This window comes from Felis catus, chromosome A1, assembly GCF_018350175.1.
Source record: "Felis catus isolate Fca126 chromosome A1, F.catus_Fca126_mat1.0, whole genome shotgun sequence".
NCBI classification, from domain to species: Eukaryota; Metazoa; Chordata; class Mammalia; order Carnivora; family Felidae; genus Felis; species Felis catus.
The window spans coordinates 122,361,967-122,389,826 of NC_058368.1; the positions used below are offsets into that span (position 1 = coordinate 122,361,967).

Genomic DNA, 27,860 nt, shown 5'->3' on the forward strand with positions numbered 1-27,860 from the left:
AGAAATAGATGAAAGAACAAAGACGTGTTAAAGTTTGGGTCAATGACTATTTCTTGAGGAAATAACGTCATCAATTTTTCCAAGAAACGCTATCCTGATGCACTGATTATACAATGCCAAAGAAAAGCACTCAGACAGTTAAAAGGGGACTTTCCTGAAGAAAGATAGAGACCTGGGATGCCATGATATGTTCAGAGCTGCCAAGAAATGACTTGCTGATTAATTCCTCATAGGCACCTGCATGTAATTAACCTCATTTGCTCCTCTGAAAAATGTGGAGGGTGAACATATCGTTTGTGAAGATTAAAGAAATATGGGCTTAGTATGTCCCACAAAATTTCTGGCACATGGTAGTTGCTCAATAAATGGACGTTTCTGTTCCTCTTAATGAATCAGGTGTGACCAACCAAGAGCACTGGTTGTTCTACATAAGCGATGAATCACTAAATTCTACTCCTGAAATCATTACTACATGTTAACTAACTTGGATTTAAATAAAATTTAAAAATTAAAAAAAAGAACTAGAATAGAAAATATCACAGTGCATAGCAGGTAGTAAGCATATTGTTTTATGAAATTTTTTTTAGTTTTATATAACCCCTTAGTTGTAGGTTTATAGTGTTGCTGTGGAATACGGCCCAAACACTGAAATGGCACTCTTCTGGAAGCTAAGGGTTCGATGGTAAAAGAAAGGCTGCCTGTTCACATAGAGGTTTCATCCTGGTGGGGAAGGCAGAGAGAAAACAACAAGCAAGCAAAGAATATGTCCAAAAGGGATAAAAATTGTGAAGAACCACGATAGGCTTGGGTGTAGAGTGATGGGGCTCAGGGTCCCTGTTTTAGATAACGAGAAGGAAGGACTCTCTGAGGAGGTAAAATCTGAGCCGATTCTGAAAGAAGTGAGAGAGTAAGCTGTTTAGATTTGGAGGGAAAGTTGAGGCAGGCAAAGAGCAGCAAGTGCAAAGGTCCTGAGGCAGAGGTAATCTGGGATTACCTCTGTTTCTATTCTGAAAGCAGCACAGGAAGGAGGCCACGGTGGCTGCAATGGAGGGTATGAGGGGAACCTAGGAGAGGAAGGAGTCAAAAAGGTCACCAAGGGCCAGTCATATAGACTTCATGTTCCACAGAAAGAACTTTGGCTTTCTCAGGCAAGGTGAGGAGACTGTGCAAGGCTGCCAAGCATGACTGAGGATAATAGCCACTAGTGAGTCCTGTCTGATATCAGCATTCCTCATTTGATTCTCATGGTCTCCCCCTTGGTTGCATCAGTCTGCCTACATCCAGGCTGTCAATTCTTCAAAGGCAATTTAGTATAAGAGTGTGGCTATGGAGACAGAGAAGCAGATGTTGATTTATCTCCACTATATGCCTAGCACAGCCCCAGACCCATGGTAAGCTTGATAAATGCCAGATTTCTTGTTCTCTAAATGTATTGAAAAGATAACCATAGAACGCCTGCAGTAACTGAACAGTTCTTGACTCAGGACCACACACTGAGTACGACAGCAACATTGGCTAACATTTCCTGAGCGCCTGCTCTGTGTCAAGGCCATTGAACATATTATGCATGCTGGAAACAGACTTCCTGTGTCCTGACTCCTCTCTCCTTAGGCCCGCCTGGAGCCCTGTCCTGCCTCAGTCCCTCTGCTTCCCTTCCTGTTACACACAACACACACACACACACACACACACACACACACACACACACAACTGCAAAAGCATTAGTAATTAATGGGGTTTTTACAGAAGGTTTCCTACAGAACCTTATTCCATACAGCAAAATTTAAATTAAGGCCATTATGAAGCATTTCACTTCTCTTTGCTCTGCTTGCCTGCCCTGTTGCTGGGTCTCTCCTCTTATGTTCTTCTCCCCGTAGCCTCTAAAATGCCCGTCTGGGGGCGCCTGGGTGGCTTAGTCAGTTAGGCGTCCAACTCTTGGTTTAGGCTCAGGTCACCATCTCATGGTTCATGGGTTTGAGTCCCTCATCAGACTGCTTGGCATTCGCCCTGTCTCTCTCTCTCTCTCTCTCTCTCTCTCTCTCTCTCTCTCTCTCTCTTTCTCCCTCCCTCTAAATAAATAAATAAATAAACAAATAAATAAATAAACAAACAAACAAACATTTAAAAAAAATACAATAAAATGTCTATCTTGTTTGACCCAGAAATCAAGGTCTTCCCCTTAGATTTCATACTCCATTTGAACAACAGCAACAACCCAGCAGTGCTTTTCCCTGTAAATCACAGCTGCTCACAGCCCACACTTACAGTGACCCTGCAGGGTTGGCCTTATTATCCACCAGAAAGCAGAGAACGTTGGAGGCATATTGGGGCTGCCACTAAGTGGCACGACTAAAGTCCAAACTCACCTCGTGCCCTCTTGTCGGCCTCTGCTGCAGGCATCAAGCGTTCCTCTCTCGATGCGTCTCTGCCACAGGGTGGGCCAGGAGAGGGCTCCTGTCACTGAGGAATGTTCAGAGAAGTGGTCCACTCAGCAGTACTCACTCTGGAAACCGTGGTTTTCTGTTCTGGGACCCAGTGATTCGCCACACCTGTGCAAGTCATTGCTCTTCTGAATTTTCCATCTGTGACAACTGGACTTTGCCTCTGCATTTGAGATTAACTAGTAAATGATAAAAAGGAGGCTTACAGAACAACAAAATCCTAGTATGTGTTTTCAGACCCTCAGGGGGCTGTGATTCAAGCCCTGATCTCGATACTACAAAGCGGGTTTCCTCTTTCTTCCCTTCTCTCCTGACTTCACAACTCCGCTCTCCTTACTCCGTCCACTTGCCCTCAAGGCTTCGGGGATGCTTATGTGACAATGATCAAGGCACGTGAAGCGTGCGGGCTGTCCAAGCAATAAGTCATAAATGTATTGCACCACTCTTATTATCGATGACCAGTCCAGGGTAGCATATCCACACCCATGAAATTGATAAGCTGGTCCAAAGTGAAACCACAGTGGAATAGCCAGCCGTGGGGATCGAAGTCGGAATCTTCCATTCGGCCAGTGACTGCAAAATTTGCAAGTGCAAGTGGCCTGTGGGGGCGTGGGGAGGGAGCCAGGCCATCTGACTTCAATGGATATCTTCGAAACAGAAGGAGAAACCAGAGGGGAAAAGAACTTACCTTTGTGGAGTATTTATTGCATCTTGAACTACTCTTTCAAGCACCTCGCTTATCATTAAACATTAATTTCCCTAGAAACTGGCCGTTTTCACTTGGTGTAGCTGTAGCAATTACGGGCAGTTTTGGCTAGGCAGCTCCGACTTCCCAGCACGGCTCTGTGAGCTCTGTGGCCTTTCCTCAAAAGAGAGCCTCGCTCATTTACAAGCCGTGTTATTTTTCTGGGAAACACAAGATAAATCCTGCCCCAGTGTAAGAACCTGGGTCAGACCTATAAACATGATTCTAGTCATAAACAAACTATAATTGTCAAGAGGAAACTCCATTATTGATGAAGCCCCCCATTTCTAACTCCAAAAAGGCATCTTACTCTCTCCAGAAGCACGCTTTTTGTTTTTTAGCTAGCTGAGCTGTAACTACAAGTACAGAGAATAGCAACAATGATACTTCCTTCTCTGTAGCATCAACACCCAAAAGGGCCACATAGGCCTTAGAAGTCTGGTTTCATTCAGAGCAGCCAACTCTCTCTTCCAGGAAGGGACCAGTGTCACACCTGACAGGTACAGGTACACAGAGGTGACTTCATTAAAGTCACAGAGTGAACCAGGGGCTGTGCGGGGAATAGGTGTCTGGTCTCAGAATCCAAGCGGTTTTCTTTATTTGCTCCTTGCCTGGCAATCTCCGTTATCATCACCAATTCATGTCTTACAATAAACAGAACACGGAAGCCTTTTTAATCCTGTGTGTCACCCGAGGCTCTAAAAGATTATGAACCTGCCATAGATAACCTGGGACAGGTAGAATGAGGATCTTCCGTGAGAGATTGTCTTTGCCTCCGTTAAAGCCGCTGTTGATTCTCAATTACCCCCTGTAAATACAGGGGAACAGATAATAAAAACGCAAGATAATCAGAAAGTCATTAATAGTGTACAAAGATTTGTCTCCAAGGATATTTGTTGCAGCATTTTCACCAGGAAAACCTTATCTCTCTTCTCTCAAGGGATTACAGAACTTAATAGAAAGGCAGCTAGTCTTAAAAAAAAAAAACGGTAAAAGAAAAGAAAGAAAAAGACTAAAGCTGTCATATATTCCATACTGCAAAAGAACACCAACGATATAAGATAAAAGCAGACAAAAGACGACACTGTTACAAGTTGTATGTTTGTGGAAGGATGGGCCTGTGTGACAGCCTGGCTGGGGGGCAAGGCCTGGCTGAATTCTAAGCCGTGTCGATGGGCCCAGGGGTGGTGGGACCAACGCTCATCCTCAGGTATCTGAGAAGCCTCGTCAGAGGTACCCCTAGCCCTGGGGAGTAGATAAGGACACACACCAACCTCACACAAACCTGGTTAAGACTAATACCTAATCACTGACAATATATGAGACTCTTTTATTCCCTGGGTAGAAAACACCAGACCAGACAGATCAGAAATCCTACTGAGAGAAGCAGAGAGCCAATCAAAGACATGGGCACTTGAGACTCAGACTTTGTCATTTCTATCTGGGTAACATTGGGGGACACTGGGCAGGTCACTTCCCTGAGCCTTGGCTTCTCCCCATGAGGATGAGGCTATGATTTAACATAACCGTTAGCATGTAATATGCCTTTCATACACATTCATGAATATTCTTATTGTTGGGGTTGATATTGTTACCACATCTCAACGCAGAAGGTGTTTTTCCCATCCCTGAAGTGTGGGCTACACTTACAGACTTTCGTCCAAAGAGTACAGTATGGGAAGAAGGGAAGAATGGCCTTATAGTAAAGAAACTTGACAAACACAGTCTCACCCCTGTGGTCAAGGTCAATGTCAATGGTGGTAAGTCATTCTGGTAATAGGTACCCTCGATATAATGTGATGAAGTGACTCTTTACCTCTGTGGTGTTCCTCCAAAAATTCCATTAACTCCAGCCCCACCGTGAGTAAAACATCAGAAAAATTGCGGTAAAAGGGACATTCTATGAAATATAAGACCAGTTTTCCTCAAAACTGCCCAGGTCATCGAACACAGGGAAAGTCTGAGAAAGAGTCACAACCCAGAGGAGTCTAAGGAAACCTAACAACTAAGTGTCATGTAGTGTCCGGAATGGGATGCTGGGACAGGAAAAAGGCATTAGGGAAAAAACTAATAAAATCCAAATCAAGTATGCTGTCTAGTTAACATTAACATTAGTATTGGTTCATTGGTTATGATTAAGTTGCCAAGCTAAAGTAAAAGGCTAACAGTGGGGGGAATTGAGTACAAATTATACTATGTTTGCAATATTTCTGTAAACATATTCTTTAAAAAAAAAGGGGTTGTTTAATGAAAAAACAGAATCAGACCCATAAATACAGAGAAAATAAATACTAAGCCTGGGTGGCTCAGTCAGTTGAACATCTGACTTCGGCTCAGGTCATGATTTCACGGTTCATGAGTTTGAACCCCACATCGGGCTCTGTGGTGACAGCTCAGAGCCTGGAGCCTGCTTTGGATTCTGTCTCTCCCTCTCTCTCTGCCCCTCCCCCACTCGCACTCTGTCTGTCTGTCTCTGTCTCAAAGATAAATAAACATGATACCTTCCAGTTCCATCCATGTTGCTGCAAATTCAGTCAGAGAAGGACAGATATCATATATTTTCACTCATATGTGGATCTTGAGAAACTGAACATTGAGGGTCGACTATATTCAAAAAAATTTCTAAAGATTATTTAAAAAAAATTTTTTTAATATTTATTTATTTTAGAGAGAGGCAGCAGGGCAGAAAGAGAGAGAGGGAGATACAGATTCCAAAACAGGCTCCAGGCTCTGAGCTGTCAGCACAGAGCCCAACACAGGGCTTGAACTCATGAACCATGAAATCATGACCTGAGCCGAAGTCAGATGTTCAACCGACTGAGCCACCCAGGCATCCCTAAAGGTTATTCAAATGAAGAGGCTACAATGCCACTTGGTACAAGCAGTGTTTCAAGTAGCTCTTTACTCATGAAGGGGCACAAAGTAGACTTTACAGCCTCTGAGATCCAACATCAAACTAGTGTGGGACCACCTTCCCACTTGAAAAGCCCCAGATCCACGTTTTAAATTTACTTACTTATTTAGAGACAAAATTTTAGAGCCTCCAAGGAGGCTCTGCACTGTCAGCATGAAGCCTGACACAGGGCTCGAACTCCCAAACTATGAGATCATGACCTGAGCTGAAATCAAGAGTTGGACACTTAACCGACTGAACCACCCAGGCTTCCCAGGCTCATTTTTTTTAATGTATCTATTTTATTTCTTTCTTAATGTTTCTTTCAAATTTATTTTTGAGAGAGAGACAGACAGAGCACGAGCAGGGGAGGGGCAGAGAGAGAGGGAGACACAGGATCCGAAGCAGGCTCCAGGCTCAGAGCCATCAATCAGCACAGAGCCTGATGTGGGGCTCGAACTTACAAACACTGAGATCATGACCGAGCCTCAGTGGAAGGCTTAACCAACTGAACTACCCGGGAGCCCCTCGCATCTTCTCTATTTAAATGTTTGGTGGGGAACAGCAAGCAGGTAATCCATGCAACCAACAGGGGATTTTACACAGGATATACTAAAGCTCAATTATCTTCCTAAGACCGCAACTTTAAAAATTGACCTCATATTTACTGAGCACATATTAAATGCCAGACAACAGTTTAATTATTTGCAAAGCAATTTCATCTAATCCTCTCCAAGAGGCTACAAACAAGTTCCTACTAATATCCATTTTGCAGATGAGCAAATTGAGCACAGGTTATTTAAGTGACTCGTGCAAGGTCACACACGAATAACAGATTGAACCATTATAAAAATAGACTAAAACTCAAAACCAGTCTGTTGTGCATCCACAATCCAAGAAGAATGAAATGTAGCAAATGTCGCTGCCTTTGGCACAAAAAAAAGTTGAACACAAAATACAATGAGAAGAGAATGATAGGTCTCCAATCAGTTGTCCCCTCACCTCCAATGTATGATTCTTTTTTTAAAAAATTTTTTTCTAATGTTTACTTATTTTTGAGACAGAGAGAGACAGAGCATGAGTGGGGGAGGATCAGAGAGAGAGAGGGAGACACAGAATCTGAAGCAGGCTCCAGGCTCTGAGCTGTCAGCACAGAGCCCAAAGCGGGACTCGAACTCACAGACCACGAGATCATGACCTGAGCTGAAGTCCGACGCTTAACCAACTGAGCCACCCAGGCGCCCCTAATGTATGATTCTTCATTTACAGCCTTTCTGAAAAATCAGGATGTGGCTGCTTCCAAAGGTAAAGATGCATTCTCACTAATCGATACTTTTTTTAGCAATTAATTTACAATGTATTTCTGACCCCTACCTCACCTCTGAACCTCAGTCACCCACTGCCCTATTTCTTTCACTTTGGGCCCCACCTCCATTTAGGGCTCAGAAAGGACCAGCCATGGGCTGCCTACCGCCGACCACCCACAACACCTTCTTTCTCAAAATAGCTAAAAGCTTAATGGATCCACTGTCACACCTTGTCAAACTATCCCTAGTTTCCAAACAGCCTCCCGGCAGTGTTAGGAAGCCCTCCAGGTTGGTAATTCTCACTCAAGCTGTCTCACTCCACAGGTGAAATGTTTACCCAAGGCTTACTTCAAAACAAAACTACAGCAGTCACCATAATTAGGTTTGCTGAGCAGCTTGTAAGGAACTGGACTAGATCGGTGCTCTACAAACCCTATGATATTCATCCTAACACTGATGATCAGGTAAGGGCTTGTTATCTCCATTTTGGAGTTGAAAAACAGGCTGAGAGAGTGAACAACTTGCACATAGTCACACAGGTAGTAAGTGCAGAGGTCAACATTTGAGCACGAATCCAGCTGACCCAGAGCTTGAGGGCTTCCCACTTGTGATTTTTCCTCACGGCCCATGACCTCTCAGCCGTCCTCTCTTCCCAGCCTCATGCATGGTCTCTCTACTGGCCCCTTGAGATTGTTCCTTCTCGTGCACGGTCTCACCAATCCAGGGGGTCAGCTTCCTCATCTGATAAAAATCCCCATGTGAGGTAAAGAAGGCCCCAGGGGGAGCTGCCTGCTGGTGCCACTGCCCCTCCAGCTCCCCAACACCTGTGCTGGAGCCCCAGGAGAAAATCCCCCACCTCCTGTCCTTTCAGAGCTGGGCAACCTGTTGTAAGTCATCAAAGCCCTGTGAACTTTAGTTCTTTTTTCTCCAAATGATGCTGGCTTTCCTGTCTACCTGACACCTATGAAATAGACACTGATCACTTTGGCAGAAGTTTGCCATTTGTAATTGCATTTTTAAATAAGTTTTATGGTCCAGGCACCTGGGTGGCTCAGTCTTTCAGCGTCCAACTCTTGATCTTGGCTCAGGTCTTGATGTCGGCGTCTTGAGTCCAAGCTCACATCGGGCTCTGCACAGGGCGTGGAGCCTACTTTTAAAAAATTAGATAAGTTTTATGGTCAACAAGCATCAACTGTGTGGACTCCACATAACAAGCACTAGGCTAAGCACACCATGTCATGATTTAACATCCACAGCAATCTTCAGGTGCCGAGCATTACTGATGAGATCGCTGTGGCTCCAAGAGGGTAAAGGACTTAAAAAATAGAACCAGAAATGAACAGATATTTCTCTATATAAAATACGCTGATGTGTTTTTTTAATTGTGAAGAATGAGACCAAGAAATCTAAACTTGAATGCATGGATGGGTTTCAGAAGTTATATAAAATCAGTCTCCCTCAGGGTTACCTGGGTGGCTCAGTCAGTTAAGCATCCAACTTTTGGTTTCAGCTCAGGTCATGATCTCATGGTTCATGGGTTTGAGCCCTGTGTCAGGCTCTGTACACATAGCACAGAGCCTACTTGGGATTCTCTCTCCCTCTCTCTCTCTCTGCCCCTCTCTCCACTCGCGCTCGCGCTCTCTCTCTCTCTCTCTCTCTCTCTCTCTCTCTGTCAAAAATAAATAAATAAACATTAAAAAAATCAGTCTCCCTCAGATTCATCAATTCCTGTAAGAACCAATCATTATGCTGGGCATGTACCTAAAGATAGCACATTCTTCTTCTGAGTTGCATAAATACTTTTCAACCTCAGATTATGGCATGTGATCCCCTCTCTATTACCTGGTTTACACTGTCAGCCCCTCCAGCACAAAGTACATAACTTGTTTCTCATTCTCTCCTTAGCACCTGATACAGTGCCTGAATTGAATCAAATGGAATCTTCTTGGGCAAGGATAAAGATAATGTGGTCATTAAAATTTTACCCATTCTTTTTTTTAAGTTTTTTAATTCCAGTATAGTGAAATAGGTGAAAGGGATTAGGAGTACACTTATCATGATGAGCAATGAGTAACGTGTAGAATGGTTGAATCACCATATTGTAACCTACAAATTGCACCCATTCTATATTGCAGACAAGAGAAAATCTCCAAAGTAGAAGATTCATGTGATTGATCTCTGGAGAGGATGATATTAACATTACTGACATTATGGCTAATATCCGTATTGATGCAATAAAAATGAAATTATGTTCTTGGAAGTCATGAAATATTGGTTACAGTAATTAACAAGAATGAAGGTACTCATTTTAACACTAACATTTGTTATTAGCCCAAGAATCATGCAGAGTATTTTTTAGTATGCAGTTTTTTTTTTTTTTTCATTTTTTCTCTATTTTTATCCTAAGGGGATAATAATGTCTGGCCAAGGGCATCACTACCGGGCAGATTATTTGAGGTTTACACTATTAATGTCTACACATCATAGATAAGAAAAATGAGGCTTAGAGACATGAAAGCATTTGCCACAGTCGATACATACAGTTAACTGCAGATCTTGAATAAGAATTCTGGTCGAGCTCAAGTTTAAAGTCTGAACTCTGACTTCCATGCACTCAGCCTCGCTTTCAGGAGTGAAGCCCAGCTCAAGGCCGGTGGGCCTGAGCTCCACCCCTTGCAGGAAAGAAGAAAAGCCTGAGAACCAGCACCCGCCACTCAGCTTGCTGCCTCCCCTTCTCTGGCGCTGTTTTCATCAAGTTCAAAACCTCCTCTTTGTACTGTCCTCTAAACCAACTTGGCCTGTTAACTGTCTTCTAACTTTCTCTTCTTAATGAAGCCTTTACTCCCGTTCAATCACCCTCTTACTATTTGCCTTTCTCCTTCTCCCCTATAGCTGTTGAAAAGTCACACCAAAGCAAAAGGGATATAGTCAATGATACTGTAATAGTGATGCGTGGTGACAAATGGTATCTACACTTGTGGTGAGCAGAGAATCATGTATACACTTGTCAAATCACTATGTTGTAAACTTGAAACTAATAAAACATTGTGTGTCGATTATACTCAAAAAAAGGGGGGAGAGGAGGAGAGGAGGAGAGGGAGAGGAAGAGGGAGAGGGAGAGGGAGAGGGAGAGGGGGAGAGGAGGAGAGGAGGAGAGGGAGAGGAAGAGGGAGAGGGAGAGGGAGAGGGGGAGAGGAGGAGAGGAGGAGAGGGAGAGGAAGAGGGAGAGGGAGAGGGAGAGGGAGAGGGAGAGGGAGAGGGAGAGGGAGAGGGGGAGAGGGGGAGAGGAGGAGAGGGAGAGGGAGAGGGGAGGGGAGGGGAAGGGACGAGAGGAGAGGAGAGGAGAGGAGAGGAGAGGAGAGGAGAGGAGAGGAGAGGAGAGGAGAGGAGAGGAGAGGAGGAGAGGGAGAGGAAGAGGGAGAGGGAGAGGGAGAGGGAGAGGGAGAGGGAGAGGGGGAGAGGGGGAGAGGAGGAGAGGGAGAGGGAGAGGGAGAGGGGAGGGGAGGGGAAGGGACGAGAGGAGAGGAGAGGAGAGGAGAGGAGAGGAGAGGAGAGGAGAGGAGGGGAGAGAAGTGCAGAGATATCTTTTCAGTCTTTAGTACCAATCAATGGTCCATCTTAGGGAAGAGATTTCCTCTCCCTTCATGCTTCTGCGTCTATAAACAGCCTCTGAAGCTGGAATGCAAAAACTCTGGAACCAAGTCACTTGCATCTTTCACAAACATGGATAAGTCAGCCACAGAAGCCTGAGTGCTACAAACGCCCTGCTGCAGACATGTGGTTTGGTAGCAAAACAGATACTGCAAAGGGCCCCAGATAAACCATTAATGAAACCGCCTTCTTCGTGATGCTCTGACAAATAAGTAGCTCCAGGTACTTTATTTCCCAGGACTGCAATGCCCATAGCACTCTGAACACAAGAAGTAGCCTGGTATCATCGAGAGGGCAGCAATCTTGAAGCCTGAGGACCTGGGAGGCTATATCTCTTACTGGGTGCGCAACCTTGGGTAGGTCATTTAACTTCCCCGAGTCTCAGTGTCCTCAGGCACAAAATGGAGGTAATACCCTTCCTAATGGTGTACCATCCATCATGTATGTAAGCCAGACATCTAAAATTCTTCCTTATTTCTCTTCTCTTCCCCAACACACAATGTGTCTCTGAGTTCTGTTGATTCCACATCATAAATAGCTCTCAGATCTCCTTGTCCCTAGTCCCACCGGCTGTGTTAGGTCAGGCATCATGAGGTCCTCACTAGACTAATGCTAAGTCCTCCCGGCCCATCTCTCTGTTCCCTATATAAGTACTACCATCAATCCTTTCTTCTCACTAAAGTTATATATATAATGTACATTATATATTATTATATATTATATATGATAAATAATATATATTATACATATATATTATATGTTATGTTATTATATTTTATTATATGTTATTACATGTTACTACATGTTACTACATGTTATTATATATTATTATGTGTTATTATTATATATTAATATATTATTATAATATATTATATTATATTATACATTATATATTATATTATATATTATTATACATTATTATATAATATTATATATTATATAAATTATATTATTATTATGTAATATATTATATATTATATATATATATAATTTTTTTAAAGTAGTCTGCACACCCAGAGTGGAGCCCAATGTGTGGGCTTGAACTCAGGACCCTAAGATCAAGACCTGAGCTGAGATCAAGAGTCAGACACTTAGCCAACCGAGCCACCCATGTGCCTGATGGCAGACTGTTATCTTTCTAAGGTGCACATTTTGTCACCTTGATCCTCATTAAAATTATTATATGACTCTCCATTATTTACAGAACAAAGTACAAATTTACCAGCCTAGGATACAAAGTCCTCCATGACCTTGATCTTACCACTTAAAATAGCAGGAATCTATTCAGATGCTAGTTGCTGAAACACCTCTCCAGTAGGCTTAATCAAAAGGCAGATTGGCTTCTGAAAAAAAACAAAACGAAACAAAACAAACCTGGATAGACCAAGTACAATGGGACCAGAAGGCTCACATGTCAATGGAAAGCAGAAATTTCTCCACCCTTTGCTTTGTTTTCTTCCATAGTGATGTTATTCTTGACTAGGCTCTTCCTATTCAATAACAAGTTTGCCCCCTAGGAGTTTCAGGCTTACTTATGAATTATTTTGCAACTCCTTGGGAAGAAGGCATATGTTTCTAATTTCAACACAAGGCAAAATCACAATGATCTGCCTTGGGTCATTTGCCCATCCCTTAACCAAACGCTGTTCCTAATAGGAAAATGGTGATGAGGCAGGCGTATCCAGGAAAAGGGGGACAGGGCCTGCTGTACCTGAGGTATATGGCTTAATAATAGGGTTACCCACAAAAATCAGACTGTTGCCACCAAAATTAGAAGAAATGAATGTTAGGATGGCAAAAACAACATCTATTTTAAGATGCTTACCTACAAGAACTTCTCTCCTACTCAAGGCTCCAAAATTTAGTGACTTAAAACTACCACTTTATTTTGTCCATGGTTTTTTAGAGGTCAGAAATTCAGGGGGTGCCTGGGTGAATAAGCCGGTTAAGTGCCCAACTCTTGATTTTGGTTCAGGTCATGATCTCACAGTTGTGAGATCAAGCCCCGCATTGGGCTCTGTGCTGACAGCATGGAACCTGCTTGGGATTCCCTCTCTCTCCCCCTCTCTCTCTTCCCCTCCCCTGCTCGCTCGCTCTTTCTCTCTTTCTCTCTCAATTAAATATATTTTATTATTTTTTTATTTAAAAAATTCAATTTTTTTTTTAAATTTACATCCAAATTAGCACATAGTGAAACGATGATTTCAGGAGTAGATTCCTTAATGCCCTTTACCCATTTAGCCCATCCCCCCTTCCCATCACCCCTCCAGCAACCCTCAGTTTGTTCTCCACATTTATGAGTCTTTTCTTTATTGTCCCCCTCCCTGTTTTTATATTATTTTTGTTTCCCTTCCCTTATGTTCATCTGTTTATTCTCTTAGAGTCCTCACATGAGGGAAGTCATATGATTTTTGTCTTTCTCTGACTAATTTCACTTAGCATAATACCCTCCATTTCCATCCATGTAGTTGCAAATAGCAAGATTTCATTCTTTGTGATTGCCGAGTAATACTGCATTGTATACATACATACACACACATATATATATATATATATGCGTGTATATATATAAACATATACACGCATATATATAATATATACACGCATATATATATATGTATATATATACACATATATGTGTGTATATATATATATAAGTATATATATACATATATATATAAGTATATATACACATATATATGTGTGTGTGTGTGTGTATATATATATATATATATATATATATATATATATATATATTTTACCACATTTTTTTTATCCATTCATCCATTGATGGACATTTGGGCTCTTTCCATACTTTGGCTATTGTTGATACTGCTGCTATAAACATGGGGGTGCATGTGTCCCTTCGAAACAGGACCCCTGTATCCCTTGGATAAACGCCTAGTAGTGCAATTGCTGGGTTGTAGGGTAGTTCTATTTTTAGCTTTTTGAGGAAGCTCCATACTATTTTCCAGAGTGGCTGTACCAGCTTGCATTCCCACCAACAATGCAAAAGAGATCCTCTTTCTCCGCATCCTTGCCAACATCTGTTGTTGCCTGAGTTGTTCATGTTAGCCATCCTGACAGGTGTGAGGTGGTATCTCATTTGTGGTTTGATTTGTATTTCCCCAATGATGGTGATGTGGAGCATTTTTTCATGTGTCAGTTGGCCAACTGGATGTCTTCTTTGGAGAAGTGTCTATTCATGTCTTTCACCCATTTCTTCACTGGATTATTTGTTTTTTGGGTGTTGAGTTTGATAAGTTCTTTATAGATTTTGGATACTAACCCTTTATCTGATATGTCATTAGCAAATATCTTCTCCCATGCTGTCGGTTGCCTTTTAGTTTTGCTGATTGTTTCCTTCACTGTGCAGAAGCTTTTTATTTTGATGAAGTCCCAGTGGTTCATTTTTGCTTTTGTTTCCCTTGCCTCCAGAGACGTGTTGAGTAAGAAGTTGCTGCGGCCAAGATCAAAGAGGTTTTTGCCTGCTTTGTCCTCGAGGATTTTGATGGCTTCCTGTCTTACATTGAGGTCTTTCATCCATTTTGAGTTTATTTTTGTGTATGGTGTAAGAAAGTGGCCCCAGTTCATTCTTCTGCATGTCGCTGTCCAGGTTTCCCAGCACCACTTGCTAAGGAGACTGTCTTTATTCCATTGGATATTCTTTCCTCCTTTGTCAAAAATTAGTTGGCCATACGTTTGTGGGTCCATTTCCGGGTTCTCTATTCTGTTCCATTGATCTGAATATCTGCTCTAGTGCCAGTACCATACTGTCTTGATGATTACAGCTTTGTAGTATAGCTTGAAGTCTGGGGTTGTGATGCCTCCTGCTTTGGTTTTCTTTTTCAAGATTGCTTTGGCTATTCAGGGTCTTTTCTGGTTCCATACAAATTTCAGAATTATTTGTTCTAGCGCTGTGAAGAATGCTGGTGTTACTTTGATAGGGATTGCATTGAATATGTAGATTGCTTTGGGTAGTATCGACATTTTAACAATATTTGTTCTTCCTATCCAGGAGCATGGAATCTCTTTCCTTTTTTTGGTGTCTTCTTCAACTTCTTTCATAAATTTTCTAGTTTTCAGTGTATAGATTTTTCACCTCTTTGGTTAGATTTATTCCTAGGTATTTTATGGTTTTTTGTGCAACTGTAAATGGGATCGATTCCTTGATTTCTCTTTCTGTCACTTCATTGTTGGTGTATAGGAATGCAACTGATTTCTGTGCATTGATTTTATATCTTGCAACTTTGCTGAATTCATGAATCAGTTCTAGCAGTTTTTTGGTGGAACTTTTGGATTTTCCATATAGAGTATCATGTCATCTGTGAAGAGTGAAAGTTTGACCTCCTGGCTGATTTGGATGCCTTTTATTTCTTTGTGTTGTCTGATTGCAGAGGCTAAGACTTCCAATAGTATGTTGATTAACAGTGGTGAGAGTGGACATCCCTGTCTTGTTCCTGACCTTAGGGGGAAAGCTCTCAGTTTTCCCCATTGAGGATGATATTAGCATTGCGTCATTCATATATGGCTTTTATGATTTCGAGGTATGATTCTTCTATCCCTACTTTCTTGAGGGTTTTTATCAAGAAAGGATGCTGTATTATGTCAATTTCTTTCTCTGCATCAATTGAGAGGATCATATGGTTCTTGTCCTTTCTTTTATTGATGTGATGAATCACGTTAATTGTTTTGCAGATATTGAACCAGCCCTGCATCCCAGGTATAAATCCCACTTGGTTGTGGTGAATAATTTTTTAATGTATTGTTGGATCCAGTTGGCTAATATCTTGTTGAGGATTTTAGCATCCATGTTCATTAGGGAAATTGGTCTATAGTTGTCCTTTTTAGTGGGGTCTCTGTCTGGTTTTGGAATCAAAGCAATCCTGGCTTCATAGAAAGAGTTTGCAAGTTTTCCTTCCATTTCTATTTTTTGGAACAGTTTCAAGAGAATAGGTGTTAACTCTTCCTTAAATGTTTGGAATAATTCCCCTGGAAAGCCGTCTGGCCCTGGACTCTTGTTTTGGGGCAGATTTTTTTATTACTAATTCAATTTCCTTACTGGTTATGGGTCTGTTCAAATTTTTTATTTCTTTCTGTTTCAGTTTTGGTAGTGTGTATGGTTCTAGGAATTTGTCCATTTCTTCTAGATTACCCATTTTATTGGCATATAATTGTTCATAATATCCCTTATTGTTTTTATTTCTGTTGTGTTGGTTGTGATCTCTCCTCTTTCATTCTTGATTTTATTTATTTGAGTCCTTTCCTTCTTCTTCTTCTTGATCAAACTGGCTAGTGGTTTATCAGTTTTGTTAATTCTTTCAAAGAACCAGCTTCTAGTTTCATTGATCAATAAATACATTTTTTTTAATGGAAATTCACAAAGGGTCCAACTGAGTATTTCTTGGTTGGGATCTCTCACGTGGTTGCAGTGAGATGTCAGCTGGGGCTTGAGTGGGCTGGGTGTCTGAGATGGCTCCCTCACAAAGTGACTACTCATGCTGTCTGATGGGGGCTGAGCTGAGGTGTCAACTGAATGCCTACACATGTTTCCTCAGCATGACCATCTCAAAACAGATGGACTTCCTACATGGTAGCACAGGGCTCCATGTACTGACATTCCAGCCAAAAAGGGGGAAACTGCATCACCTTTTCTGACCCAACATCAGAAGTCATGCATTGTCACTTTTCTGCATGTTATTGCTTACCAGTCTTCCCAGGCTGCACCTCTGAATAAGAGGAAGATCAAATGATATGCAGCTACCATCATTGTCTACCATTCCATGAATACATTCCCACCATTTCTACAACTTTGGCATTTCTCTCTGTGTACAGGATCCTCTCACTCTTCCTTGTCTATTTGCCAAGCTCTACTGACCCTACATGACACATCCCCACTGCAAAGCTTCCATTCTCCTCTCCACCTGGTAGTGTTCATCATCTCCTCCGGACCACCACGTAACCTCTTTTAGAATGCCTTTTGCTGATGTAACTGTTTACCTCATCTCTATGACTGTGCTCTAAGCTCCTTGAAGGCAGGAACAGTCTTATTTCTCTCCGTACTTCACATATTAACTGTCACTCATATATACTTCCCTCATTCACTGCCCTCAATACATGTTTGCTAGATGACAGAATTCGATTATATGGCCAAACAGCTTTTCAAATGTTAAAGTGCTATTCTAACAAAAGCTATCATTATTTTACAAAACAAGTGAATCTTTTACTGAGGAAAGTGTAATAGCTTCTACTGACAGCTTTCTACTTGCCCAATTCTAAATGGGTAATCCATTTTCCTGTCAAAAAATTATTTAAATGTTTGTATTTCTTTCATTCTTTCTCTTGCCCAAACACTAGTGATACCTAGTTGTTTGTCCTTTATACTGTATCTGTTATTTGGATCACTGTTCCTCAGGTTTTCTCAGTGAGTCACCTTTCCATGAAACTGTTTTATCAGGCCAAACCTTTACACCCTTTATAGTCTTGTAGCTAATTTTTTTATCATCTAATGTTCATGCAGCTTTACTTTTTATCTTTCATTAGTCTCTCATTTATTCAATAGAAATGTTTCGGGCACCTGGGGGCCTACTACGTACCAGGCATTATAATGAACCCTGGGAAACACAAGTTAAGATCCATCTTTGCAAGAAATTTAGAGGTTGGAGGACAAAGATGTGGTAGATGTTAAGCCAGAGACCTGCAGAGAGGAGTACCGGTTTGGGTACCTAGTCCTGTCTGCAGCGGGGAGGAAAAGCCCTCCAGAAGGAGAGTGACCATCTATAAAAATAAAAGTAATTCAATGAATAAATAAGGTGAAATTTAAACAAGAGAGAGCCTCTGGGCCACAGGTATGGAGATAGGCAAGGGCAGAAATGGGAAGAAAGCAAACAGTTAATGCTCTTGGTGTGTAAATTATGAGACAGAAAATTGTAGGTTTCTGGAGACTCAAGCTAGCAAAGTGGTAAACTGTCTTGGTTTTCAAGTGGTACAGTCTCTGGAAATCTCTAACTAAGAAGCTAGTTACTTACCAAAAGGACTCAAAACACAATCGTGGACAACCAAAATCAAGGAAATTAAAAAAAATTATTATGCAGCCATTTATCCAAGCCAAGTGGAATCGGCTGCCTATATATTTATATTTATATACTATTACATTTATATAATAAATAGAAATATTTTTATATATTTATAAAAATATATATCCAGTCTAAGCTCTGTTTTACCATCTGAGAGGCTCTGGGAACACTTTATTCATGTATCTTCTTCCATCAAATGAGAGAATGCATGATATTTCTGCCTATCTCAGAGAGCTGGAGGCAAGACCACAGATGGTGGTATAAGGAGAAGTTCCTTTTGTACACAAGGGTTACTTTTGCCCCATCAGCTTCTCTGCCATTTCTACTGGTGATAGAAAATGTCTCTTTCCTTCTTTCTTTGGGACCGACCGCCCCTACCTCACTCCATGTGTGAGCAGGTGACCTTAGTGGAACCAGTCAGAACTATTTACATATTGAACAATGCAGGACTAAGCATACATTCCAGTTTGGTTCACAGGTGATCAAGTAGTTCCACCTTGTTCAGTCAAAAATAAATCTTATAATTCAGAGAAAATTTGGAAAGGAGAAGCTTTCCAATGAGCTGCTAAGTTACCTTTGTTCAAACCAAACACCACTGAACGGCCGCAACTAGTAAGGAAATGCCCAAAAAAGAAGACCACAGAGGAAACCAGAGCAGAGAAGAGCGAGGTAATTCATGATTAGATGTGAGTGCCTGGTTACAACTATCCTAAAAAAAAAAAAAAATACACTGCCATCATTAATTAATTTCCATTTTTAAGTGACTTTTACTTTGGTTTCTGTATCTTCAAACCATAAGGACTCCAAAAGTATAAAGTCCTGCATATAATTTATGGTAATATAATATCTGTAGATTCTATATTTTATCTAAATATATCCTTTCCTTTTACTATTACATTCTGACTTTCATTTTCAAAACAATATCCAAAGCTATAATTCAAGGAAACTTTCCTGGAAACAAATTAATTATATGTACCATATAATTCAGAAAATTGACTGAAATAATTATCACCAAGATATGTAATATCTTTTTTAACAGCTTTATTGAGTTATATTCATATATCATCAATTCATCCATGTAAAGTGTACAATTCAATGTCCTTTTAGTGTCATGGCCAAGAAATCATTACCAAGTCCACTGCCATGAAGACTTTTCCCAGTGTTTTTTCTAAGAGTTTATATTTCTAGTAGTTAGATTTATTTCCCTAATCCATTTAGAGTTCATTTTTGTATACGGTGTGTGGTAGGGGTCCAATTTCATTCTTCTGCATGTGGATATCCATTTGTCCCAGCATCATTTGTTGAAAAGACTAATCTTTCTCCCATTGAATTGGCTTGGCACTCTTGCTGAAAAACCGGTTGATTACAGGTGTAAGGTTTATTTCTGGATTCCCAATTCAATTCCACTGATCTCTATCAGTTCTTAATCCAGGACTGCACAGTTTTGATTACTACAGTTTTGTAACAAGTTTTAAAGTTGGAAAACCTGAGTCCTCCAACTTTATTCTCCTCTTTCAAGATTATTTTAGCTAGCTACTCTGGACCCCTTACATATGCATATCAATTTTAGCAATGGCTTATCAATTTCTGCAAAAAATACAGCTGTTTCCTTACAAGCATTACATTGAATCTTTAGATCAATTTGGCAAGTACTAACATCTTAAAATTTATATCTTCTTATCCATGAATATAGGATGTCTTTCTACTTATTTCGAGTTTTAATTTCTTTCAATAGTGTCTTCTAGTTTTCAGTGTACAACTCTTGAATTCCGTGGATTGAATTTATACTTAGTATTTTTTTTGATGCAACTATAAATGCATCATAAATGTGAAATGTTAATTTGGAATATTCATTAGTGTATAGAAATACAATCTTTAAAAAAAAAGTTTTACTTTTAAGTAATCTCTATATCCAATGTGGGGCTCGAATTTATAATCCCAGCATCAAAAGTCACACGCTCTACTGACTGAACCAGCCAGAGTCCCCTACAATCAATCTTTACAAATTGATTTTACGACCTGCAACCTTGCTGAGCTTGTTTATTATTTATAATTACTTTTTAGTAGATACCTTAGAATTTTCTGTACAGATTAGTTCATCTGTGATAGAAATAGTTTTATTTCTTCCTTTCCAACCTAGATGTCTTTATTTCTTTTTCTTGCCTAACTGCCCTGGCAAAAACCTCCAATATAATGTTGAATAGAAATTATGAGAGCAGTCATTTTTTTCTTGTTTCTGATCTTAAGCAGAGATAATTAGGTCTTTTCTCAGTAAGTATGATATTAGCTATGGATTTTTTTTGTAGAGGTCTTTTATCAGAATGAGGAAGTTCTATTTTATTTCTTGTTTGTTGAGGTTTTTTTTTTAATCATGAAAAGTTATTAGATTTTGGCAAACATTTTTTCTGTGTTTAATGAATGAGATATATTCTTGACAGAATTAGTGACTTCAAAGGAAAAAAAGTTATTTGAGCATGTAAACAAGACAGTCAATATGAAGGAAAATCAAATCGCCATCAGAAGTCTCAACATCTCAAATCTCAATATCTCAAAAGAAAACGGAGTAACATATCTAATATACTCAAGGAAAGTAAATGTGAGCCAAAGATTTTATATCTAGCCAAACTGACTTTCAAACATAAAGGCAGATGGCAATCAAAATACAAGAACTCAAAGTCTAATGTTGTTATAAGCCCACATAAGCTATGACTATAATTAAAGCATAGACTTTAAAAATTATAACAAATCAATTTTAAATATATTTTTAAAGTGTGACTTCTTAGAATAAAAATAGCTCACCACAACTAACTCTAGAAGAATCAGAAATTATAAGAAGACCTTTACCCATTAAAGAAAGTAAACCATAAAAAGCTTAGGAAGGAAATTGAAGAAGATACAAAGAAGTGGAAAAACATTCCATGCTCATGGATTGGAAGAATAAATATTGTTGAAGTGTCAATACAACCCAAAGCAATCTACACATTCAACGCAATCCCAAAGTTTCGCCAGCATTCTTCTCGAAGCTAGAACAAGCAATTGTAAAATTTGTATGGAACCACAAAAGATCCCCAATAGCCAAAGTAATATTGAAGAAGAAGACCAAAGCGGGAGGCATCACAATCCCAGACTTTACCCACTACTACAAAGCTGTAATCATCAAGACAGCATGGTATTGGCTCAAAAACAGACACATAGACCAAAGGAATAGAATAAAGACTCCAGAATTGGACCCACAAAAGTATGGCCAACTAATCTTTGACAAAGCAGGAAAGAATATCCAATGGAAAAAAAACAGTCTCTTTAACAAATGGTACTGGGAAAACTGGACAGCAACATGCAGAAGAATGAAACTAGACCACTTGCTTACACCATTCACAAAAATAAACTCAAAATGGATGAAGGACCTGAATGTAAGACAGGAAACCATCAAAACTCTAGAGGAGAAAGCAGGAAACAACCTCTCTGACTTCAGCCACAGCAATTTCTTACTTGACACATCTCCAAAGGCAAGGGAATTAAAAGCAAAAATGAACTATTGAGACCTCATGAAGTTAAAAATCTTCTGCAGTGCAAAGGAAACAATCAACAGAACTAAAAGGCAACCGATCGGAATGGGAAAAGATATTTGCAAATGACATATCAGACAAAGGGCTAGTATCCAAAATCTATAAAGAAATCACCAAACTCCACACCCTAAAAACAAATAATCCAGTAAAGAAATGGGCAGAAGACATGAATAGACACTTCTCTAAAGAAGACATCCAGATGGCCAGCAGGCACATGAAAAAGATGCTCAATGTCACTCCTCATCAGGGAAATACAAATCAAAACCACACTGATATATCACCTTATGCCAGTCAGAGTGGTTAAAATGAACAAATCAGGAGACTATACATGCTGGTGAGGATGTGGAGAAATGGGAACCCTCTTGCACTGTTGGTGGGAATGCAAAATGGTGCAGCCGCTCTGTAAAAACAGTGTGGAGGTTCCTCAAAAAATTAAAAATAGATCTACCCTATGACCTAGCAATAGCACTGCTAGGAATTTACCCAAGGGATACAGGAGTGCTGGTGCATAGGGGCACTTGTACTCCAATGTTTATAGCAGCACTTTCAACAATAGCTATATTACAGAAAGAGCCTAAATGTCCATCCACTGATGAATGGATAAAGAAATTGTGGTTTATATATACTATGGAATACTACTTGGCAATGAGAAAGAATGAAATATGGCCTTTTGTAGCAATGTGGATAGAACTGGAGAGTGTTATGCTAAGTGAAATAAGTCATACAGAGAAAGACAGATACCATATATTTTCACTCTTATGTGGATCCTGAGAAACTTAAGAGCAGACCATGGTGGAGGGGAAGGGGAAAAAAAAAAAAGCTAGAGAGGGAAGGAGGCAAACCATAAGAGACTCTTAAAAACTGAGAATAAACTGAGTGTTGATGGGGGGTGGGAGGGAGTGAAAGTGGGTGATGGGCATTGAGGATGAGCACTGGGTGTTGTATGGAAACCAATTTGACAACAAATTTCATATTATAAATAAATTAAATAAATAAATAAATAAATAAATAAATAAATAAATAAAATAAAAATAAAGTAAACCAGTAACTAAAAATTTATTCCTACACACACACAAAATACCAGACTTCCAAAGAATTCCTTCCAGAGAAGAAAAAATGCTTCCCAACTCATTTCATCAAACTAGGATAACCCTGAGATGAGAACAGTAAGAATAAGGAAAAGTAATTACTAGAGAAACTTATGAACATAAATATAAACTAAGAAAATATTAGCACTACGTAACTATGGCACAAAAGAATACTGCCTAGGGGCACATGGTTGGCTCAGTCGAAAAAGGAGGTGACTCTTGATCGCAGGGTCATGAGTTTGAGCCCCAGGTTGGGCACAGAGATTACTTAAATAAATTAAACTTTAAAAAATACATATTGCCTAATTGTGGCCAAGTTGTGTTTTTTCCAGTAATGAAGCAATAGTTTACTATTAGAAAATTAATATAATTTATAATATTAAGAAATTAAAAGGGAACAAAATAATTCATCTCAATTTAACTAGAAATAAAAAGCTAGCAGATACAATTTTTTGTATCCCAGTTATTTAACTAGATTATTTAACTAGAAATAAAAAGTTAGCAAATACAATTTTTAATAGTACAATGTGCTATTTTAGAAATATTTAACTAAAGATATGTAATATGTCTAAAGGAAAATCATAAAGCCTTGTTAAAAGATTAAGATTTAAATAAATATAGAAATAATTTCCACAAAATAAAATATCCACATAATAAAAATATTAATTCTCCCAAACTTAATTTATAAATTCAATTCCACTTAAAATACCACTGTTTTTCATGGTTTTTCACAAGTCAGGTTATTTTTTACATTCCACTTATGAGTGAAATCATGTGGTATTTGTCTTTCTCGGTCTGACGTATTTCACTTAGCAAAATACCCTCTAGGTTCATTCATATTGTCTCAAATGGCACAATCTCATCCCTTTTTGTGTCTCCATGATATTCCTCTGTGTGTGTGTGTGTGTGTGTGTGTGTGTGTGTGTGTGTGTGTATACATCACATATTCCTTATCCATTCATCTACTGATGGAAACTTACCTTGCTTTCATATCTTGGTTATTGTAAATAAGGCTGCAATAAAACATAAGGGTGCATATATCTTTCTGAATCAGGGTTTTTGTTTTCTTTAGGTTAAGTCAGTTTTAAAATTAAGGGTAATGCAAAGGTCCTGGACTAGCTCAGAGAATTTTTAGAAAAAATCAAGTTTGAAGGCAGTGAGAAACTTGAGGGAAAAAAATCAATTTTGGAAATTTTTACCTCCAGGTAGCAAAATCACAAAGCTATAGTAATTAAGATACCATGGCCTTAGTAGATTTAGATAAATTGACCAATGGAACAAAACAGAAAGCTCAGAAATAGACCTATACATATGCAGAAACTTGATCTAAGACAGAGAAGTTTGTTAAAGATCAGTGGGAAAATGACAAGGTATCTACAAATGATATTGGGACATATATGGGTAAATAAAAACTGGATCCTTACTACACACTGAACCAAAAATCAATTCTTGGTATGATAAGGATCTAAATATGAAAAGCAAAAACCTCAAAATGTTGAGGAAAATACACCAACTTTATGACTTTAGAGTGTTTACTAAATAAAATACAAAAATGCATAAAGACAAATAAATTCAACTATATTAAAATTAAAACCTTCTGTTCATCAAAAGATACCAAAAATATACAATATATGTCAAAACCCAAAGATTTTGTTAATATGACAAAATATTAGCATATATATGTATATAAGTGTATATCTCCCCAGCAGATGTGTATTTTATACATACCTATAAAATAAATAATAATAAATTTGAAATATTGATAAAGTATATGAAGCCAATGTGATAGAAGAAATTCAAATATATAAAAAAAAAAATGTGTTCACATTGACCAGTAATCATAAAAGTGATCATTAAAACAATAATGGAAAACCATTTCACAGGTGACTGATAGACTTAAAAATTTTTAAGAATTGGGGACTATTTGAAGAAAAAGGATATTTCACATACTGATGGGTATGAATGGATACAACCTCTTCCAGAACAATTTGATGACATCTAATTAAGTTGAGGATATTCCTATCCTATGACCATTCACTCCCACTTCTGGGTACATAGACCTCCTTTCCCCCATATGAAGAAGGAAAGCTATATAACTATGTCCATCATCTGATGAGTGAATAAGCAACTGTGGTATATTTATAAAGTGAAATTGTTATGCAAGAGTGAAAACGACCAAAGCTACAGGTCTCAACATGGATGAGTCTGGAAAAATTCACACTCAGGAAAAAAAGGCAAGTTACAGAAAAAATTACCATTTAATGCAATTTACATAAAATTATAAAACAAGTAAAATAATACTAAAAATACTAAAGCAATATAAATGTGTAATAGAAATACAGAGAGCTGATGGAAATGATAAATACCAAAATTGGATCTGTATTACTTTTGCAGGTGCAAGAAAAATTTTAAGTGGATTCATCATGACATTTTTTTAAGTGGTGGTGGGTACATAGTATGTATTGTACTATTCTTTATACCTTTTTCTATGTCCAAATTATCTCAAATAATTAATAATTTTTAAAGAGAGAAAATCTCACACAATCATGGTAAGACGTTTAGATTCTAAGTAAACCGAGTGAAAATATATAAACACCCCACATAGGCACTGCCCATTTAAAAACAAAGATTCAATGGAAACATACATGCGCAGTGAAAGAGTGGAAAGATACAGACTATAAAGTTCACAGTAGTTAACATTTGGTGTTAGAATTATGATAGTTTTTAGTTTTATTTGTGTTGTCTGCTTCATTTTCTCTAATGAGTATAATGAGCTCTTCATGAATCTGTTGAATCGATTAATAAACACTTTTCAATGTCACAGTTGTAACAGTGACAATCGATGCACTTGTGCTGAAATGTCTTTAAGAAGCAAACATAATCAGAAAAATGCTTCAGAGCTGCACGTCTACATACATTTTATTTGACCTACTTGAGAAAAGAGGTTTAAAACAGGACAATGCCCAGCCTTCCATGAACTTACCAATTAAAAACAGATGGTTAAAAAGCGTAAGAGGTCTACAAGTTTGGCATAAAAGAATTGCACTTGAATTTCTGTGCTCCTTGACACTGTAGACATGCGGATAATACCCACTCCGCCTTTCTAGTTCCAGAGAGGAGCTAATGTCTTTCATGAGAGTGTGAAATGGTTGTCAAACATGTCTTTTTTGTCACTGTCTTTTTCACACCAAATGTTCTACTTTCTTCATCAAACGGGGAAAAGATAGCACTGCAGCCCTCCCTCAACTATAGAAAATGGATATAATTGAAACATAATTTGTGTTGGGGTTTTGTTTTTAACTCACCTCCTTAGTGTAGATGCCTCCTCTCTGAGCAACCAGCACAGTATGGTTGTACAGGACTTCCATAATTCACTATCTTGTCCAGCTTGTGATAAAACAGCAGTGAAAGGATATATATTTCTCTGCAGGATTTGATTCCTACTGAAAGAAAGAAAGGGGGGGGTGGGAGAGAGGAAGGAAGGAAGGGAGGAAGAAAAGAAAGGAGGGAGGGAGGAAGAAAGAAAAGAAGGAAAGAAAGAGTATCTCAGATTATATAAAGGAAAAGGTTCTGGAAATGTAGGAAACAGCTGTTGGTCTGATCGGTCATTTTACAAATATTAAGCAGCACTGACCATCATATAATGCACACCACCTGTATTGAGAATCATTGTTAACTTATGGCCAACTGCAATACCTTAAGCTTATTTGGTGATCGATCACCTGTGCTTAAGATTGTGTTAAATGCTTTGCATTCATCATTTCAAATAATCCTCCCGGTAACTCTATTAGATAGGTTCTATCTTATGAGCCCCATGTTACAGATGAGGAAACTGAAGCTCAGAGAAGTTAAATGGCTTGCCGAAAAGGCATTTCAGGCCAAAGCCATAGAACTAGTAAATGATGGAGCTTGGATTTGAAACCAGATAACATATCTCATGCCTGAAGTCTTAATCTCTATACATCTGTCTTCAGAGCCATTAAGTGAGTTAGTGTTTTCACCTGTATCATCCCTCTTAATGCTCCTGGCATAATCACTAGGAGTGGATATTTTAATCTGTTTGCTGATGAAGTAACTGAATCTCTGACAAATCAAATCACTTGCCAAACAGAGCAAACGAACTTCAAAACAGGTGCATTTAGCAGTGGGTCACATTCTCTACTATAGATCTACAACCAAGAGATAGTTCCTCCACCTCACTCTGTTTCTCCACCTGCCAGAGAAAGGGGATATTTTATCCGTTGAAAACCTCAACGGTTTTTATGAAAAGCAAATGAGATTCAATGTAAAAAAAACTCTGAAAGGTAAAAAACATAAGGAATTCAAATTTGCATCCACATTTCTGCTAAGTTCCCTTATCAGGCACCAATTAGTAGAAAATGTCAAATCTCTCCCATTTGTGTTTATAAAACTACGAGTAAAGACACACTTTCTATCCATAGCAGCGCTCAGATAATTTTTCCATTATCCCACCTTTGCCTATAAAGCCCTGTGCTTTGAAGCAATGCTGACTCCATGTTCAAGATTGGACCTTGACAGGCCTAAATCAAACAAAGGAATCTCAGCTCCCCCAGACAGTGTAATTCCTTCAGTTAACTTTGACTTAAGACAAGCAGTGTATTCATTCCCCTCCTAGGGAGGTTTCGGTGAATTTGGGCCACGGAGGTATGTTCTGATGATATGGTATGCACAGGAGAAGGCAGAAACCATGTAGTCATTGTCCAGGAGGAGGCTTGTCCTGTCCATACAGGAGGCTGGTCACGGGACAATACCGACACCATCTAAATGGGTCAGAACTTCGTAAGTATTCTTTGTTATTACACTAACATTTTTGGCAATTTCTGCGCCAACTTTGAGGACGCCATCTCTTCTCATGGGTGATCATTTTTAGGACATTCTCCTTCAAACCTGCATGTCCCATCTCCAGCTCATCGCTGCTACCACAGTTGCCAACATTGTTTTATTCGACTAAATTGTATGAAAAGACAACGTCCTCTTTTCCCTGTTAATGTCTCATTTTCTAAGGCACTAACATTTTATGCTTCTTGCAGGCAGTGGGGAAATAGGGAAGCATTTTCTGGCACTGGTATTGC

At 39.2% G+C, this 27,860-nt stretch overlaps 1 protein-coding gene and 1 long non-coding RNA gene across 2 annotated transcripts in view; both read right to left on the minus strand.

Moving 5' to 3' along the window:
- The window catches only part of PPP2R2B (protein phosphatase 2 regulatory subunit Bbeta), a 510,749-nt gene extending 508,334 nt beyond the window's left edge, over positions 1–2,415 (minus strand). Inside the window, exon 1 of the mRNA XM_019833907.2 lies at positions 2,367–2,415. Within this exon, the coding sequence (XP_019689466.1) occupies positions 2,367–2,400 (34 nt within the window). The 5' untranslated portion in view covers positions 2,401–2,415. The remainder of the gene's footprint in view (positions 1–2,366) is intronic.
- Positions 2,416–19,167: 16,752 nt separating this feature from the next.
- LOC123386241 overlaps positions 19,168–27,860 on the minus strand; it is a 137,041-nt gene continuing 128,348 nt past the window's right edge. The window contains exons 5-6 of the long non-coding RNA XR_006600070.1: positions 26,073–26,207; positions 19,168–19,460 (exon numbers count right to left, since the gene is read on the minus strand). This is a non-coding gene — a long non-coding RNA (uncharacterized LOC123386241). The remainder of the gene's footprint in view (positions 19,461–26,072; positions 26,208–27,860) is intronic.